General features: G+C 38.2%; 1 protein-coding gene across 1 annotated transcript in view; it reads left to right on the forward strand.

The window, feature by feature from the left end:
- Window positions 1-15,951, forward strand: part of CPA6 (carboxypeptidase A6) — an 84,552-nt gene that overhangs the window by 21,909 nt on the left and 46,692 nt on the right. The window contains exon 4 of the mRNA XM_062568536.1: window positions 1,502-1,746. Coding sequence (XP_062424520.1) covers window positions 1,502-1,746 — 245 coding nt within the window. The remainder of the gene's footprint in view (window positions 1-1,501; window positions 1,747-15,951) is intronic.

The following is a 15,951-nucleotide window of genomic DNA, read 5'->3' on the forward strand; positions in this document are numbered from 1 at the left end:
AGGTATGTCCTGCTCAGCATAGGCTAAAAGACTGGTCAAAAATAAGAGCTCTCCTTTTGATGTTTTTATAAAGGTAATCAACTTTGACCCATGCTAACATTCAGAAAATCTCAAAGCATTTTCCTGTCGTATGTGCCTTACAGAAGCACATCAAGAGGTATTTAAGGAAATTAAAGTACTTAAGGTATTAAGGAAAGGTAAGAGGAAATGTCTTGCTTTAGGCAACATGATAAAATTAGTTGCTGGAGGCAAGAAACTGAGTCTTGTCAGGTTAAGTGGGAATATTATAGATACCTGAGATTGCTGCAGTGTGTTCCTTCCTATAGAGATGTTTGACCATTTCACTGGATCTGTAATATAATAGTAATTCAATTAACGCTTATGTGCACATGTACATTCACTGAGATGAATTTTGTAATGTTCAGGACTATAATCTTTGAATGCTAGCTCAGAGCATTTTCCCTTTACAAAAACAAAATGTTATTCTCTGCTTATCTCCTTCTTCTTTCACATTTCTCAGTAGTTTCTTACTGTTGTACTGAAGGTGCCTTATACAGCCTTCGGAGTGAACATTTAAATCTGCTGCTTCCCTGTGTGCTGTTACTTACCCAGTGTAGTGGCACTGAATAACTTGGAAACCTGCTCCTATGAACATATTTTTATGATTATTTATTAATAATAATAAGATTTAATAATATCATCTTTGCTGTTTCTGTAAAAAGATAATAAAAAGCAGGAAATCTAATTTCCTTCTGAAATTTATTTTTTCTTTATGGTTTCTGATTTTTTTCCCTTACAAAACATGGTCCAGAAAAGAATACATAAACTTTCCACCATTTTCACAAAATCAAAATGATAGATGTGCTAAATAAGAATGCTGAGGTCTCAGAACAGACTTTCTTGCTCTTGCAAATGGGCAGATCTGATAAGCTTTACAGTAGCATTCACTACAAGCAGTTTATGCCCATATTTTCAGACTGTATAAAAATCATAATTTTCATATAAAACACAGTGATATAGGTCTGTTAGGAACAAGGTGAAAATGATTTGCTTTAGCCCACATTTTATATGGTGGCCTGTCCTTTTTCACTAGTCTCACCATAGGCTCTTCTATGAGGAGTCACAACTGTGTTATTTCTTGCTGACTGTGATGGTATTGAGGCGTGCCAGGCCCAGAGCACCATTCCGCTACAGAGGGAGAGAGTAGCCAGAGAGAAGTTTCAAACTAAAACTGAACAGTGAACACAAAAGCCATTCTTAAAATCTACTGTATTTAGGGCACACCCGTGACATGGTAAACTCAAGTTGGAAACCCTGCACTATGTCATTAAGACCAGATACCCAAATAGGAGCCTTTCACATGCCACCTAATTTATATCCCTGCTGTTCAGGGGTACTAGGTCTTTCTCTTGGATTTAAAAAAGGAAAAGTTTTCATTTTCTCTCCATACAGAATGTGAAAGTTTTTGGAAACTCATTTTCTGCTTTGCCAAAATTTTCAGCACTGCCAAATGGTGTGCCATGTGTTCACTATTCCAATGTACTTCAAGCCAATGATCCTAACACTTTGGCTGTCCTATGGAGAACCTCCATGTGAACAGTTTCATTGGATATTACATCTAAGTCCAATCCAACTCATCCAAAAATCAGGATTCTTTCAAGAGAAAAAGAAGGAGAAGCTGTCAGAACTGAAAAAGTTGTTCTTACAGCTGTACTGCAGAAAGATATATTTGCCTGTGCAAGACAGGTAAATTTTAAGTGAGTACCAGTAACAGACTTACAAATTGCAGGGCAGTAAATATCCTGCACTAAATGTTCTGCACCAACATCTGCCACATCACAAATGTCAGCAGATATAAAAATTCAAGGTCAGATTCTCAGTTTATGTAAGTAGGCATAACTCCATTGACTTGAATGAAACAATGAATATTAACACCAATAAAGAGTCTGACCTCAAGTTCTTTTATAGCATATTTAAAGGAAGAATTTCTTATTTAAATATGCAATATAAATCTTTTTTCTTATAGTCTTAAATACAGGTTACCAAAAAGTTAAAAATTAGCCTTACAACAAAGCTATAATTACTGACTGCATTTATTCTTTGGTGAGGTAATTAACCTCCCCAAGAGCTGTCAATTGATTTAGTGCCTCTTAATCCTTTTTTGTTAGCCTTAAATATATGCATTTATCTTGTCCTAATGAGGAATAGGAATAAAAACCATTCTCAGCTGATTCAAGACAACATATTGGAATGCATAGATGAGTTAGATTAGTATATAAAGCTTGAAATAAAGTTCCCAAAGCAATCATATCCCTGGAATCGTAAAGCAGGAAGTTTGGTTTTCTTAAAGGGAGAAAAAATGTCAATCAACCAGGTAGGCCTAAAGTAAAGCAGCCAGAGGAAGAAAATATAAAATAGTTTAAATATATGGTGCTGTAAACTGAATAGGTTCTTCTGCAAATATTTCCCTCTCTACGTAGATGATGGAGAGAGAGAGACACTTCCAGAGAATGATTCATATTTGTAGCAGTCTGCATAGTCCTATTGAGATGCCTGTCAGTCATTATTGGCTATAGACTGTAGAGTGGCCTAGCATGAAATGGAAAGGACCAGGGCCTGTAGCACAGGCCCTACTAACACTCAAGTATAACTTTTTTTCAACAGAAGCCCTAAAAATGTTTGCACATAGCTCTTGTAAAATGCTTTTCAATCACGCGTCTCAAAACACCTTGCAAAGAACTAAGTATTACTTTCCCCAATTTGGAATGATGTAACTAAAGCACAGAGAGATGAACTGATTTGCTCACTAAATCAGACCCTTCAATGGGATTATTCATGTGAGTAAAACTATGCACATGCTTAAGTACTTATGGCTAGGATTCATCTTACTAACTGCAGATTCTGACATGCAGAACAATATTCATCCATCCCATAACTGTTGTTATCTATCAGCGGAACTCGCTTGCTTAAGGATTCAGTACTAAAATTCTAATTGACTAACCAGTCAAATACTATTCAGCTGGCAATAGAGGTCAACTGCATAACAAAAAAAAGTGCCATATATCATAAACTAACAATATTAGGGATAACTAATAGCTTCATTTTCTAAAAAAAAATAAAGCAAATCTACTCAAAGAAATTGATGGCAAAGAAAATGCCAACAAATGCCAACATGCAAGCATTTGGAAGTACTGCTCAAAGTAGGGAGGAAGGCAGCCATTAGCTAATAAAAAACCCACATCTGTCTTCTAAAATCAAATGCCACAAACTGATTCACATACTGAAAAAAGAAAGACTGAAAGCCAAGAGTGTGTTTTCAGATAGGACCATTTTACTAAATTCTGAAAGAGAAATATTCGGGAGGTGCTCTATTGAGATACCTGCATATTATTCTTTTTTACAAGTACATCCTCTCAGGAACTGAGAGTTCAGTTTTGTAGCGGGTTTGTTCATGAGTCAGGCTGGTAGAAAGGGGCAACATTCTATTAGGTTCCTGCAAACACCATCTTCCGTATATCTTTGCACTATCACAGTGTAACAAAATTATTTCTATTCTGTCTATTCACAGCAGTCTAATAGGAATAGTGGGAGTGTTACAATACTGTTCAGAGAAGCCCTTCAAAGGTTGGCCTCATTTTCAATTGTATTGAAGTTACAACAGGCTAAATAGGTACAGTAAAGCTGAAACATTATCCCAGCCACAACCAAGCTTAACACTGTCTTGCTTAGAGAAGTCTTTATGGCATCATTTAAGGTCAGGACATTGCCAAACTGAGAGGCACAGAAATTTCTGTAGGATTCCAAGTCATACCACCCAAGTAACTATTCATACAACAGAATAAATCCCAAGATTTTTACCTCTCAAATTATGTAACAGGTATCAACAGTACACCCTTAAGTCAGAAGTGGTTTTGGAGAGAACTGACACAGTACTAATTAGGTGGAGAAAAATACTTTCTCAAACAGCTTATGAAAATGGCAGATGCCTCAATGACTCTTGCAGCTGCCTAATAGGAACTGTCTTCAGAGAATAAGTAGTTTCATTGCCACTGAAATATTTATTTCCCTCTCCAAGCCGTCAGTTTGATTTTGGTTTTTAAATTGTCTTCTGCATTTAGTGTGTCGATATTTTTGAAGCAGTATGTGTTGCTTTGTCCAACAATAGGATAGCAGGTCAGATTTGTGTAAGCTACTCAGGACTTGTCTGTGCCATGAGAATGAAAAGAAGAGAAGAATTACTTTTAGAAAATCAACATCAAAGGAGAGTCAGATGATTGTACATATATGCATATCAAGACTAAGTTCAAAGATTTAGACCCATCCAATTATGCATAGCTATCTTGTTTATCTGTGTGCCTGTGTTATACTCTTCCTTCCCGTTCATTCTCTGCTGTTAAATGAGACTGCAGATTTGCAAGCCACTGTAAACATGTTTAAATTTGGAATCCTGCCTCTGTTTTACCAAGACACAGCTAAGCATATGCAAGATATATGATGTATATTACAACATCTTTAGGGCTTACAACCATCTTACATGCCTACATAAGGCCTATCACAAGAAGATACGAGATGCCACTTTAAGAAATGCCCTGGCCCAAGGAGCAGTTGTAATCACAGCAGGAGCAGAACTCGCTTGGTTCCCCTTCCCTTGCGGGAAGCCCCTGAGCTGCAGCTCTGCCTTCCACCCGCTTTGAGTTACTGGCCTATCATGTTTGAATTTCTTTTACAGCTTTCACTTTTGACACTGAAAAACCAAACAGGCTGGCTGCAGCTGAGTGAACGACAGAACGTACGGCCCTCCAGCTAACAAGTAATTGGCCAGCACAAACGTTCTAGATGCGTTCTAGAATCTGCCCATGAAAATCCTTTCTGCCAGATTCAACCAGAACCTGAGATATAACCAGGTCATGCACTAACCTGGGAAATACTCCCAGCACGGTGGTAGCTTTTGGAGGTGGCTGAAGTCAGGAGCATTTGCTTTTCCACCCAGGGGCAACCTCTGCACCAAGCTGGCTCCATTGGCAGATACGGTGTCTCCCTAAGCCCTGCTATAACCTCACTTCTGCTGCAGAGCTGCTCTGCTCCCTGCTCCTGCTGGTCCAGGGCTTGCTCAGCCTCCCCTAGCTGTGCAACTCAACTTAATGCTACATTTGTCACTTCAGTTTCTTTATTCCAAACAGTTTGGTACAACGGTGTGTACCAAAGATCATGGAGTTCCACTGTCCAGCATTTTGAATTCAAGGAATCCAACTTACAGTTTTGTGTTATGTACACATAATTGATTCCTTTCCTATAGTATCATTTTCAACTGATAAATATTCTGCTGCATAGACAGTTAGGGGACAGATTTGCAAATACTGTTCTTATCAGTCTAGGTGTGCCTTTGCTAAGGAGCTCTCCTCTTCCACCGTGTCCAAGACAATCTACTTGGGAACAAAGTTTTGCCCTCTCAGGTCAACATTGTCACCTTGTCCCAACCACCACAGTTGCTCTCCTGTCAGGGAAAATAACAGGCCAGCACCTGAGACTCTCAGTCATCTTCTGTTAATAGTTAACATTCTCTATAGTTGTTCCTGGCCTTAGTGCTTGCAAGATACACTGTTTCTTCTTCAAAACAGCATACCAAGTTAATGAACAGTTCAGCATCGAAGTTTCTATTACCTTTATCTGAAACGGGAATAACTGTCCTGTCCTAGAAAGAAAACCTACTGCTTTTTTTCTTCGTTAATTTAGTAAGAATGAAGAGGTAAATCCCTTGAAATCAGTGGGCTGGTATTACACCAACCTGCTGTAGTAACACCAGTGAAAGCAGCAGTGAAAATGGAAGTTCTGTTTTTCCTGGATTTGTACAGTGAGATTAAATACGTGCTTTCAGTGGATTAAAATGCAAAGTCACTCTGTGGAAGCAAAGTAGTTAATAAGGCATGAAGAATAATTTGGGGTAGCTTAGCATACTACAGACTTCTCGATGCAACAGTATTTCATTCCATCACATTTTGTTTCACTCCATAAATATTTTCATCCATTGTGCTGTAACTGGCATAAATGAATAAATAAATCCATGGAAAACACTAATGATAAGACATAAATTAAAACTCACCATCTTGACATTTACATTTTAAAATATGTATGAGATACAACTCCTCTGATCTCTTTTTTTATACACTTACAAGCTCACACACTTTCCAGTTATTTGTGTTTCTGTGCCAAGTACTATAAGGAGTATAGACTTCCTTCTCCTAACTCTGAAATGTTCATGACAGCCTACAGGATCAAAGTCTTCAATTGAGCTAAAGAGACTGGCAGTTAGAAATAACCAAACACTCCAAGTTTTGTCCCATTCACCAACGGGAATTGCTTAATACTTTTATTCCTCAGGCTCTATGCCTCAAGTTATCATTATTCTCAAAGACAAAAGTGAAAATGTAAAAAGAGATGTTCTTTATCTCTAGATTATTTTCTCTAGTTATTTATTCACAGAAGGTTCTAGATACATATTACAAAAACTGGATGGACATAGTGACTGAATAAAAATACCTAGGATGAAATTCAGTAGTTCAAATTTCAAGGTCATGCATTTAGGAATTAATAAGAATTTCTCCTGTAACTGCAAATTCTTTGCTTGGGTGCAAGGAGGAGAAAATAGTGTATAGATTTCAGTCTTAGCATGACTCTGAGCCCCAGTGTGGTAGGACCATAAAATTGAGTTTGTAGGAGGAGAGACTTTTCAATGGAAATAACAAAGTTTGCACAGCAGTTGTATTCCTTGTTCAAAAACAGAAAAACAAGAACGGGTACAGAGAAAAGCTGTTAGGATATCCTGAGACCTGTAAGGCCTATGACCAAAAGAGGCTGATGTGGTTAGCCCAGCAAAACAAAGCTGAAGGAGACAAATGTTTGCTGTATTTGAATATATGAGAAGATGCAAATACCAGGGAGGAAAAAATGCATTTTTAATCTGAAGAACAGCATGAGTACAGGAATTAAATAGTATAAACTGGCTATTTGAACTCAGAAGGCTTGTAACCTCTAAAAGAAAGGATCTCAAAACCCTTCCCCATAGGAGAAGCAGGAGAATACTGTCTACTTCTACAGTAGCGTTTGATCAGACTGATCTGGCCGCCCGTCATAGCCAAGAGCTGGCTGCAGTGACCCAGGAGACTAGTCTTATCGTGCTATTTAAATGAGCACAAGAATCTATCAACTGAGCACCTATTAATAAAAGGAAAAGAAGGCAAAATGTTATGCTAGTCTCCGGGGGCCGCTCTGCCTAGGAGATACAGAGTGCGACAGGACGCCAAAAGGCTACAAGAGGAGCCATGGGCAGCCTTGCAGTGCTGGCTCTGCAGGGCAGCATGCAGCCAGCCTGAAGCTGCCTTCTTTTCTACCAGCACTGAAAAAAAACGTTGGAGAAACTGCTTAGCAAGTCATTTTAATGCAGCTGATTAGGTGAGGGTCAGTCTTTTTTGGAGTTCGAAATGTCCTGGCTGTTTTGGTATGATGTGGGTCTTTACAGCTTCTGTATTTGGATACAAAGAAATAGAATTGTCACTAATGTAGCTTTTGAAGGACTCTCTAGCTGGAGAAGTGGAAAAATTGCCTTATCCTTGACTAGGAAGGAGTGGCATTTTAGCAAGGTGAGATTTTAACTATGAAAATGAAGTGCAAGTGTAGACTGTATTCTGCTCTTAATGCTTATAGTTAAGGCTTATGCTTAAGGCTTATTTTAAATTTAAATTTGTTAATAAAGTGATTCCATTGGTGTTCAAAGTAGGAGGCCAGTATATGCATGAGTCTTTACAGATCTATCCCCTAGTGGACCTTATCTGTATTATTTGTGCTATTAAAAATGTTGATGTTTTCTCTCTAAGCTGTATAGAAAGAAAAATATCATTTTTGTAGAGGAGTCAATTATTTCAAAGTTTGGTTTATTTTGACCCAGAACAAATTCTCCCCAAATTTTGAAGATTATTTACAAATATTTTACCCCTTGATTAGGTCTTTGTGATCTGTAATAAGGCCAGATTCCCCAAGCACCTTTTAGGAGTAGTGTATGGCACTACAAATTTCTTTGTGGTTTCTGAGAATCCAAGGTATCATTTTTAATGAATTTGCAAATTCTAAATGAAGAAAACTTTATTGGGAATTTTTCCACCTGTTTCTGCTGTTTGAGTCATGAGTGTATTTCCACTAGTGTTGCCCTTACTGAGCTTTGCAGCTCTCCATCTCACCTTGAAGTGCTCAGCACTGCTGCAGTTTGTGCTGTAAGCCGATAGAGGAATATATTTGTGCTGAAACTGCTTCTAGTGGAATCGAAATCATAAAATGAAAGCCTTAGCTGCAGCAGGCAGAGTTGTGCCATTATTTCTTCCATGTGCTTAGGTTCTGAGCCTGGTTTAGCGCTCTCTAAGAATGTACACAGAAATCTTCAAAGCCACCAGAACAAGTTACACACTACAATCCCAGTAACTTTAATGACAATTAACTGTATAAATCCTCAGTTAGGTCTGCTATGCATAACCATAATGCCATGAGTAGTTTTACAAGCTCCAAAGATATCATTTAATCTTAAAATAGTTAAATTTTAAATAAAAATGTTAAATACAAAAAGTATGAAGAGGTTAATCTAGCATTTCCATATTGAGCTCTTACCTTTTAGGCCTCCTCTTCTGCCGTTCAGGAGTGTACCAGGGAATATTTCCTACACAGGTTGCCCTCCTCTTTGGTCAAGAAAATAGCAATTTCTGAGGTTTGACAATAAGAAGTGCTCTATCAGGGGAAATTCTTCATGGGTGAAACCATTCCAGATCAGAAACCATTCCAGATCAGAAAATTTTTCTGTCTTATGAGGGAAACGTTTTTTGAAAAGGAGACACAGGAGCAAACAAAAACTCTTCCTGGACAACTCCCCCTTTCCAATGTGTATCCAGCTTTCAGATCTCTTATGCTACCTGAACTGTACTATTGTAAGAAAAAGAAGACAGTTCCAATTACTTGTAATTTTGAGGGAAACAAACGTAGGAGACAGTTGCTCTGGTAAAATATGAATGCAAATGGTAGTAACCTATGTGGCTAACATCAAAACTCTTGTTACTAGACAAATATTCTGCAAGTAACAAGTTTGCTTACAGGCACTTGAGTTTTCTCAGCAGTATTTATTCTTTAAACAGGTATTTTACTGGGAATAGATATCAGCATAATTTGTACCAATAGATTAGGCATTTTAAATAAGTTCTGGTTTTTTTCTGCTTCTCATTTTTCTGTGCATTTGAACCTGGTCGTGATAAAATATTGTAATAATAGCTTGGGATTGCAGTGTAAAAGTTGCAGAGACATTGCAGATTAATATATCAGAGATAAGAATTTTACTGACCTCCCATAGAAGTTATGTTATAAAAAATTTGAGAGAAAAGTAATTACAGTTATAAGTTAAATGCGGGACTCATGGAAATAAAAATAACGGTTTCTTCCATTCTGTTTTTCAAAGATTGAAGTATTGTCTGGTTCTTGGGAAAGTGAGCAGGGCAGATAAGTTATATTTCTCATTCAGCAGCTGTCACACAGTTGACCTTACATTTGTGTATGATAAACTGTTTATTAGTATCAGAACAAAATAGCTCTTCTGCTTACTTACAGTTTAAGAGAATTTTAATTTAAACACTTTTAAAGTAACATATGGTAAATTAATTTTACTGGGGTTTACATGGTAAAATACTAGGTTTTAGTATGCAGTGGGGACAAGTCTTGCAATTTTATCAGAAAACAAACAGTATTTGAAATTTTCTTCAAAATTGTCTAAGCCTAATTTCATGAAAAAGATGGTACTTCATATTTTCCAGGTTTGCAGTTTGCCTGGACTACCAAAAATGGTGATTGTTTCCTGCCTTTGAACACAGCTCAAAGTCTCACAGCTGTCTCCAAAGCAAGAGAACACAGACATTTCTTGTTTGGAGTCTTTGCTGTTCTGCAGACAGAAAAGCATAATAGGAAAGAAGTACAGCACTTACCAGTTTTCCACTACACTTAGAAAAGCAAAGATCTTCTGCACACCCTGTCATTTCTTTGTATACACAGGGACACAGAGTCCTATGAATGTGTGATCATTCAACAATGTAAATCAGACAAGCCTTTGGCAAATCTGTGTTATCTGGAAATTCATATATGGAGAAACCTCAAGATACAAAAAAAATGAGATGATTTGAAAAAAGCTTTTATAAGATACTGGAAAAAAGTATAAAGTCTCTACATGCAAAGGAATAGCATCATTATTAAATTTGTTGATAGAAATAAATTATAGCTTAATATTATTTATTTTCTTTCAGCAGACTTGTCGTGATGTTTTCAGTCTCAAAATGATTTACTAGAAAAGCCAAAGCTATGTCCACACTGAGCGATGGTACTTTGATTTTAATAGAAACAAAATTGTCGGGGAATATTGAGGCTTAATTTTCCAAGAAAGGATACAGTTTTCAGGTGGCCAGCCAGAAATGCTGATCTTTATTTCCCCACCATGAGTGAAACAGGAGCAATGACATTTACCTTCTTTTTGAGGCAAGGTAAGACCTTGTTGAGCTGATACCTCTGCCCAGTTTCATGTCTATGGTTTTTGTTAACTCTAGAGGAAAATACAACCGTTAGAACAAATAAAGTGCTCTTATGTCTCTTTACAGAGGTATAATAAAAAATAGGATTGGTAGAAAATGAGCCCATATCCTGGCATTGTATCTGTGTGAATGTATCTTTCTCTCTGTTAAGATCAAAGGCAAACAGAGGAAACTCAGTTCTGCTTGGCATATAAGACGCATGGACCATGACCCATGGATGTTTTATATCTTTCTAAGCTTACTAATGAGCTCTTACAGGGCTTGCAGCACCAGTGAAATGTATTCAATGTACGATGTAAATGTACAATGTTTCAAGACTTTAAAAGAGTTGTAGAATTTTGTTCCTTAACTTCTGTAAAACGTGTATTTGCTGCCTTCCATCTGTGGTCCTTTCATTGCTCCCATTATCATAGCCATCTGGAAGTCTTGAAGTTATGAATGTATTTATCGTCTCAATATCCAATGTTAAAAACTATGGTCAACCCCGTATATCGGGGTGTGGTGCTGAGCCATATTTACACTATCAGTTAAGCACTGCTCTATGCCTAAACTTTCACATCATCCACATGCTTTACAAGCAAGTATGGACTCAGATACAGTGAGGATGACCTCTATCATTTTGCAAATAACCATGCTTCAAGTACACACACAGGGACAGAGCCCAGATTTTAACTCTTGTTCATGCTATTGGAATTGATGAGCTAAAGTGGGAGCCAAACAATCAAATCCACCAGCAGATATCTAAGCACAGCTCTGAGCATCAGATACACAGAGCGTATGTTTTACACCTGAGCAACAGCCAGCGATGTGGATATAAAGAATATGGAGCTCAGTATAAAAAACCTCCTTTTAAGCCTGGGCTTAAGCTCGCTTGTAGATGGGCTATGATTTGTTCAAGGTAATAAAGGACGCTGGATCTCAAGAAGTCTAATGTAGTCCTCCAGCCACTGGCCCATTCTTCACTTTGGACATCTGCTCTGGACATCCATATTCTGTAACAACTTTCTTTCAGAGTTGATATTCATTCTTGGATTTTGCTGAGATCAAGAGCAAAGTCCAAGAGATACTGAATCTGAAAATTTTTGCTGCTATTGTCTGAGAGCATACATGGAGCTTAGAATGATCTGAAGCAATTTGAGGTTTAAAAAGCCATATGGGTGTATGTGAATTTTTAACATGGAGGAGCATTAGGGCTTCAGGTGAATCACATAATCACAGAATGACAGGCTGACTAGGCTGCTGGCTAAGCCTCGGACTGAGGTTAAACTAAGGATGTGGATAAACTGCAGGCCATGACATGAGAAATTGCTGGATATGACAGATAACAGTATAAGAAGGTGACAAAAATATAGATAGCACTGTGAAGATCTGCTGGATCTTGCAGGTGGTTAAAGGGGAGTTAAGTGAGAAATGGTTTAACTTTACAGGTAGTTGGAAGGGAGTATTGGGACAGTTCGGGGCCAACGCTACCTAGGTAACCATATCGGTAATACCAAATAAGGCTGAGATACCTAGAAATACCGAATTTGAGTATGGATGGTTTTTTGTTTGAGAGGTTAAAGGCCAAGAAAGTGAGGTACAAGTATGGTGAAAGGGAGCATCAAGAAATAGGCAAGGGATAGTAAGGGATGCAACTGCTGTAACCATATCTGCCTTGGGGCACCTGCTGGGCACCCCAGTGCTTGATTGCCGCAGCTAAGCAGAGCAATGAAGCATTCTTGTTGCTCCGATCACATCACACAAGTCATGTGCTTCTGTGGTCAGGACGAAGAGGAGGGTGACCAGGGGTGGGGAAGCTTTCCCTTTCAGGTGGGGGAACACTTGGACAGACAGAGCAAGGACCCTGGTGTCACCATGTGGGGCTCACACCAGGCAGCAGAGCATCAGCACCTGCTCATCATGTCCTAGCACAGAGCCAGAACATTTCTCCACAGAATCAGAGAAATATAGGAGCCATAGGAAGAAAGAAGGGGCAGGTGTTATGGCAGACTCTTCTTTCAGTGACCTCTGATACTTGACTGATGATGGTGCTTTCTTAAAAAACAACTGTGCTTGATATAATATATCATTGAAAGAATTACAGCCAAGCTAGACAGTCATCAGATATTTCATGCAAATATGTTCTTATAATGTAGGTCTTGCAAAGTGAATAGAAATAAGTAATCTCAGTGTTTAATTTAAGCGGACTATTGCAGCCTCTTCCTTGGATCAAACTAGGCACCTCTCAAGTTTTCTTGTTTCTTAGTCCTGTACAGTTAGTACTATATCTCCTTATAGTCTGCTCTCATACTTTGGTTTGTTCTTCTTGTTTCTTAGGTTTGTATTTGTCTTTTTACTTTTTATTTTATTCTCTGCCTTCTTGTTCTGTTCCATTTACATAAGACTAGACAGTGTTTGGAGATGCAAAGTGGTACCTATTACCATACACTTTCGCTTTTATTTTTCTGAGATGGAAATATGCACTGAAGCAACTGGCTCCCACCTTCTCTCTCAGTTTTTGAGCTAGAAGGCTTTATATGCAGTGTTCAGTAGTCAATGGAGGCCTGCTTTGCTTGAAAACACATCCTTCTGTAGTTGGAACAGCATAACAAAATCTGAATTTCTGAAAACATTCACCTTTCCAGGCCACCTGTATTTGGAACTAAACTGTTTCAAGGATGAATTCTCAGTCATATAGCTTTGGTTTAGTCTCTAGAGTTTCCTACATACATAAAGCAGGAAACCCTTTTTGCACCTAAAAACTGGAATAAACCATGGCTGGGAATTAGCAGGCCGGTTGCAAATACATTCAATTTGCAGAGAAACTCTGCAATATTGATAAATATCATGGAATAACATATTTTGCTTCCTCAGCATTTCTCTGTACGCTACCCAAGCAAGTCATTTTCATTCAAAATTCTGGTTGAGCTAGCTCTCCCTTATTCTGAGAAAAACATATTTTTTGCCATAATAGAAAATTCCAGGAATAAGCAAAAACTGTATATAGTTCTATCTAGAAGATAACTATGGCATTCTCTTCTTCATTTGAATCAGTGCTCCAATTCCAAAAACTGTCAGAAGGGTTCAGGAAGTTCCCCTTCTAGAGGTCCCTAACAGGTCTGAGGAAGCAGCTCAATCTTCATTAAAAAAGTACTTATTTGAATAGAATTGAATCCATGGTTGAAACACTCTATCCCAATAAAAGAAAGAACTAGAAAATTAAAATTTGGACATTTCTTAACATTTTGACTAGTAGAAGACTTGTACAGAGAACAGGGAATGAAACAATTAATCTTTGAACATTCTTGATGTCTAATGGTCTTCTGGTAGGTGACAAGGAGACTTTCATGTCATGGCTTTTTTCACGTGCATCTTTTGTGTGTGTAACTACTTCTCAAGTTTAATGAAACAGTTAAGTGTGGCAGCTACAGCTACTTATTCTCAAAAGTAATAATGCCTCCTCTACCATTAGGAATAGATGCTTGTAAGTATGGATTTATTTTCTTTTAGATTTTTTCCGTAGATACTTGATTTATCACGTCTTATTCCTCAAAGTGTGTTTAAAATGCTGGTAAAGCTTTTGTAAACATGCTTTTGTTGAATTCCATGGGTGAGGAGAGAACTGATGAAGTTTCACATTAGGCAGGAAAATAAAATAATAAGAAGGATTTTCCTCAGAGAAGTGAGAAATTTAAATAAATGAAATTCATGGTATGTGACTTCAGTGGGAAAGTTTCATGAGAGAGAACTAATTCCATCAGAAGAGAAGTTGTATATATACTGCAGGATGGTTTCATCCTGCATCCATCTGGTTTGTTCATAGATGAGTAAAACTGAAGTAAATGAAGAAAGTAAATGAAAAGAGCCAAAGAATTAAACCAATAGCTTTTGGTCACCAGTGGTGGTAGAGAATATCATCCTCCCCAGACCCGTGTAGCACATTCTGTGTGTTTCAAAAGCAGCTGTGTCATTCCTGATGCTCTTGTTAAAAATACAAGAGGGCAATAAAGAAAAAAAAGGTCATTGCATTAGGCAGCAGCTGATGGCTCATTTTGCTCAGACACAGGGCTGTCCCTATGGATACTAAAGGCCTGGCTTCTCCTCTGTGCTTACTAGTCTCATCTGGTCAATTAAGTTCATAAAGCTTGTGTCTTGCTGTTTGCAAATACTTTCAATTGTGTTTACACAAAATTCAAACCATTCCACTAAATCATAGCTTCAAATTTGATTTGTCTAGTTGCTAGTGATAAATGGAAAGCTTGTCCTGGTTGATGTGAGGACCCAGATTAACTTCTGCAAAACATATCCAGTCTTGTTGTTTGTTTAGAATTAAAAAATAAAAAAAAGACATCAGAAAAACATTAGTGACATTATGGCTAAAAAAAGTAGCCTTGCATCCATAAATCAGCAGAGTGCTGACATAGGTCTGAATTCCAGGACCTCTTCTGCTATGGAATTCCCAAATTATAGCAACATACACAAATCTACAGTATCCCATTTTGCTATGCTGATCTGAAGGTCTGTCCCAGGCAGCAAGGGAACAGAAAAGTCTCATCCATTTCAGTCTGTGCTTGCTGGGAAAACTTACGATGTACTCACCAGGGAGAAAAGGGAGGAGAGCCACACTAAATGGAATAGGATCCTTTCTCACTCCTAGTTTAGCCTTCGCTTCCAATGTCAAGTTTTCAGGCACCTATTAACTGGAAGCCGATACGAACCAGCCTTCCCAAAATGTGTACCTGGTCGCTTGCTTCACAGCTAGCTGTGGGTGAGCACAGCCCCCACCCCAAGACTGGCTCTGCACGTTAGGGGTACATCTGCCATTTATTCATCACATCAGTCTTGACCTGGGAGATTTTTTTGTTAACTATTAAATATTGGCTAGACTATTGACTCTCTACCCTAAATTCAGGGGATATTGCATAGCATTTAAGGTAATTATTGGATCTTTTAGTGTTATGTATAGTTAGGAAAGCTGTAAAACTTAGGACTGTGTTCTTTGGTTGGTCGATACAAGGTGTAAAGCAGAATCTGAAATGATTATCAACCCTCTGGCTAGCTGACAAAGGTGGGCATATAGCTTTCAGGAATTCAGCATCTTTCTGCATCTTACACCCACAAAAAACGAAACTGCCTTGTCATACTGACTTACCGTCATTTAATAAAGCACTAACAGCACCAGATATGCTCGATGACTTTCTTTGTGCTCTCAAGGAGAAGGCCCAGCCACCACTCGAGGCATTTCCCAACAATGTGTCCCATGATCAATCTTTCACAACACCAATATTTTCCTTTTTAGGGCAGATCTTTCACCACATGGGAAAGGACAGAGCTGCTGAGCTAATCCAGGACAGCTTACAGTGACGTG

The sequence above is a fragment of the Rhea pennata genome, chromosome 2, assembly GCF_028389875.1.
Source record: "Rhea pennata isolate bPtePen1 chromosome 2, bPtePen1.pri, whole genome shotgun sequence".
NCBI classification, from domain to species: Eukaryota; Metazoa; Chordata; class Aves; order Rheiformes; family Rheidae; genus Rhea; species Rhea pennata.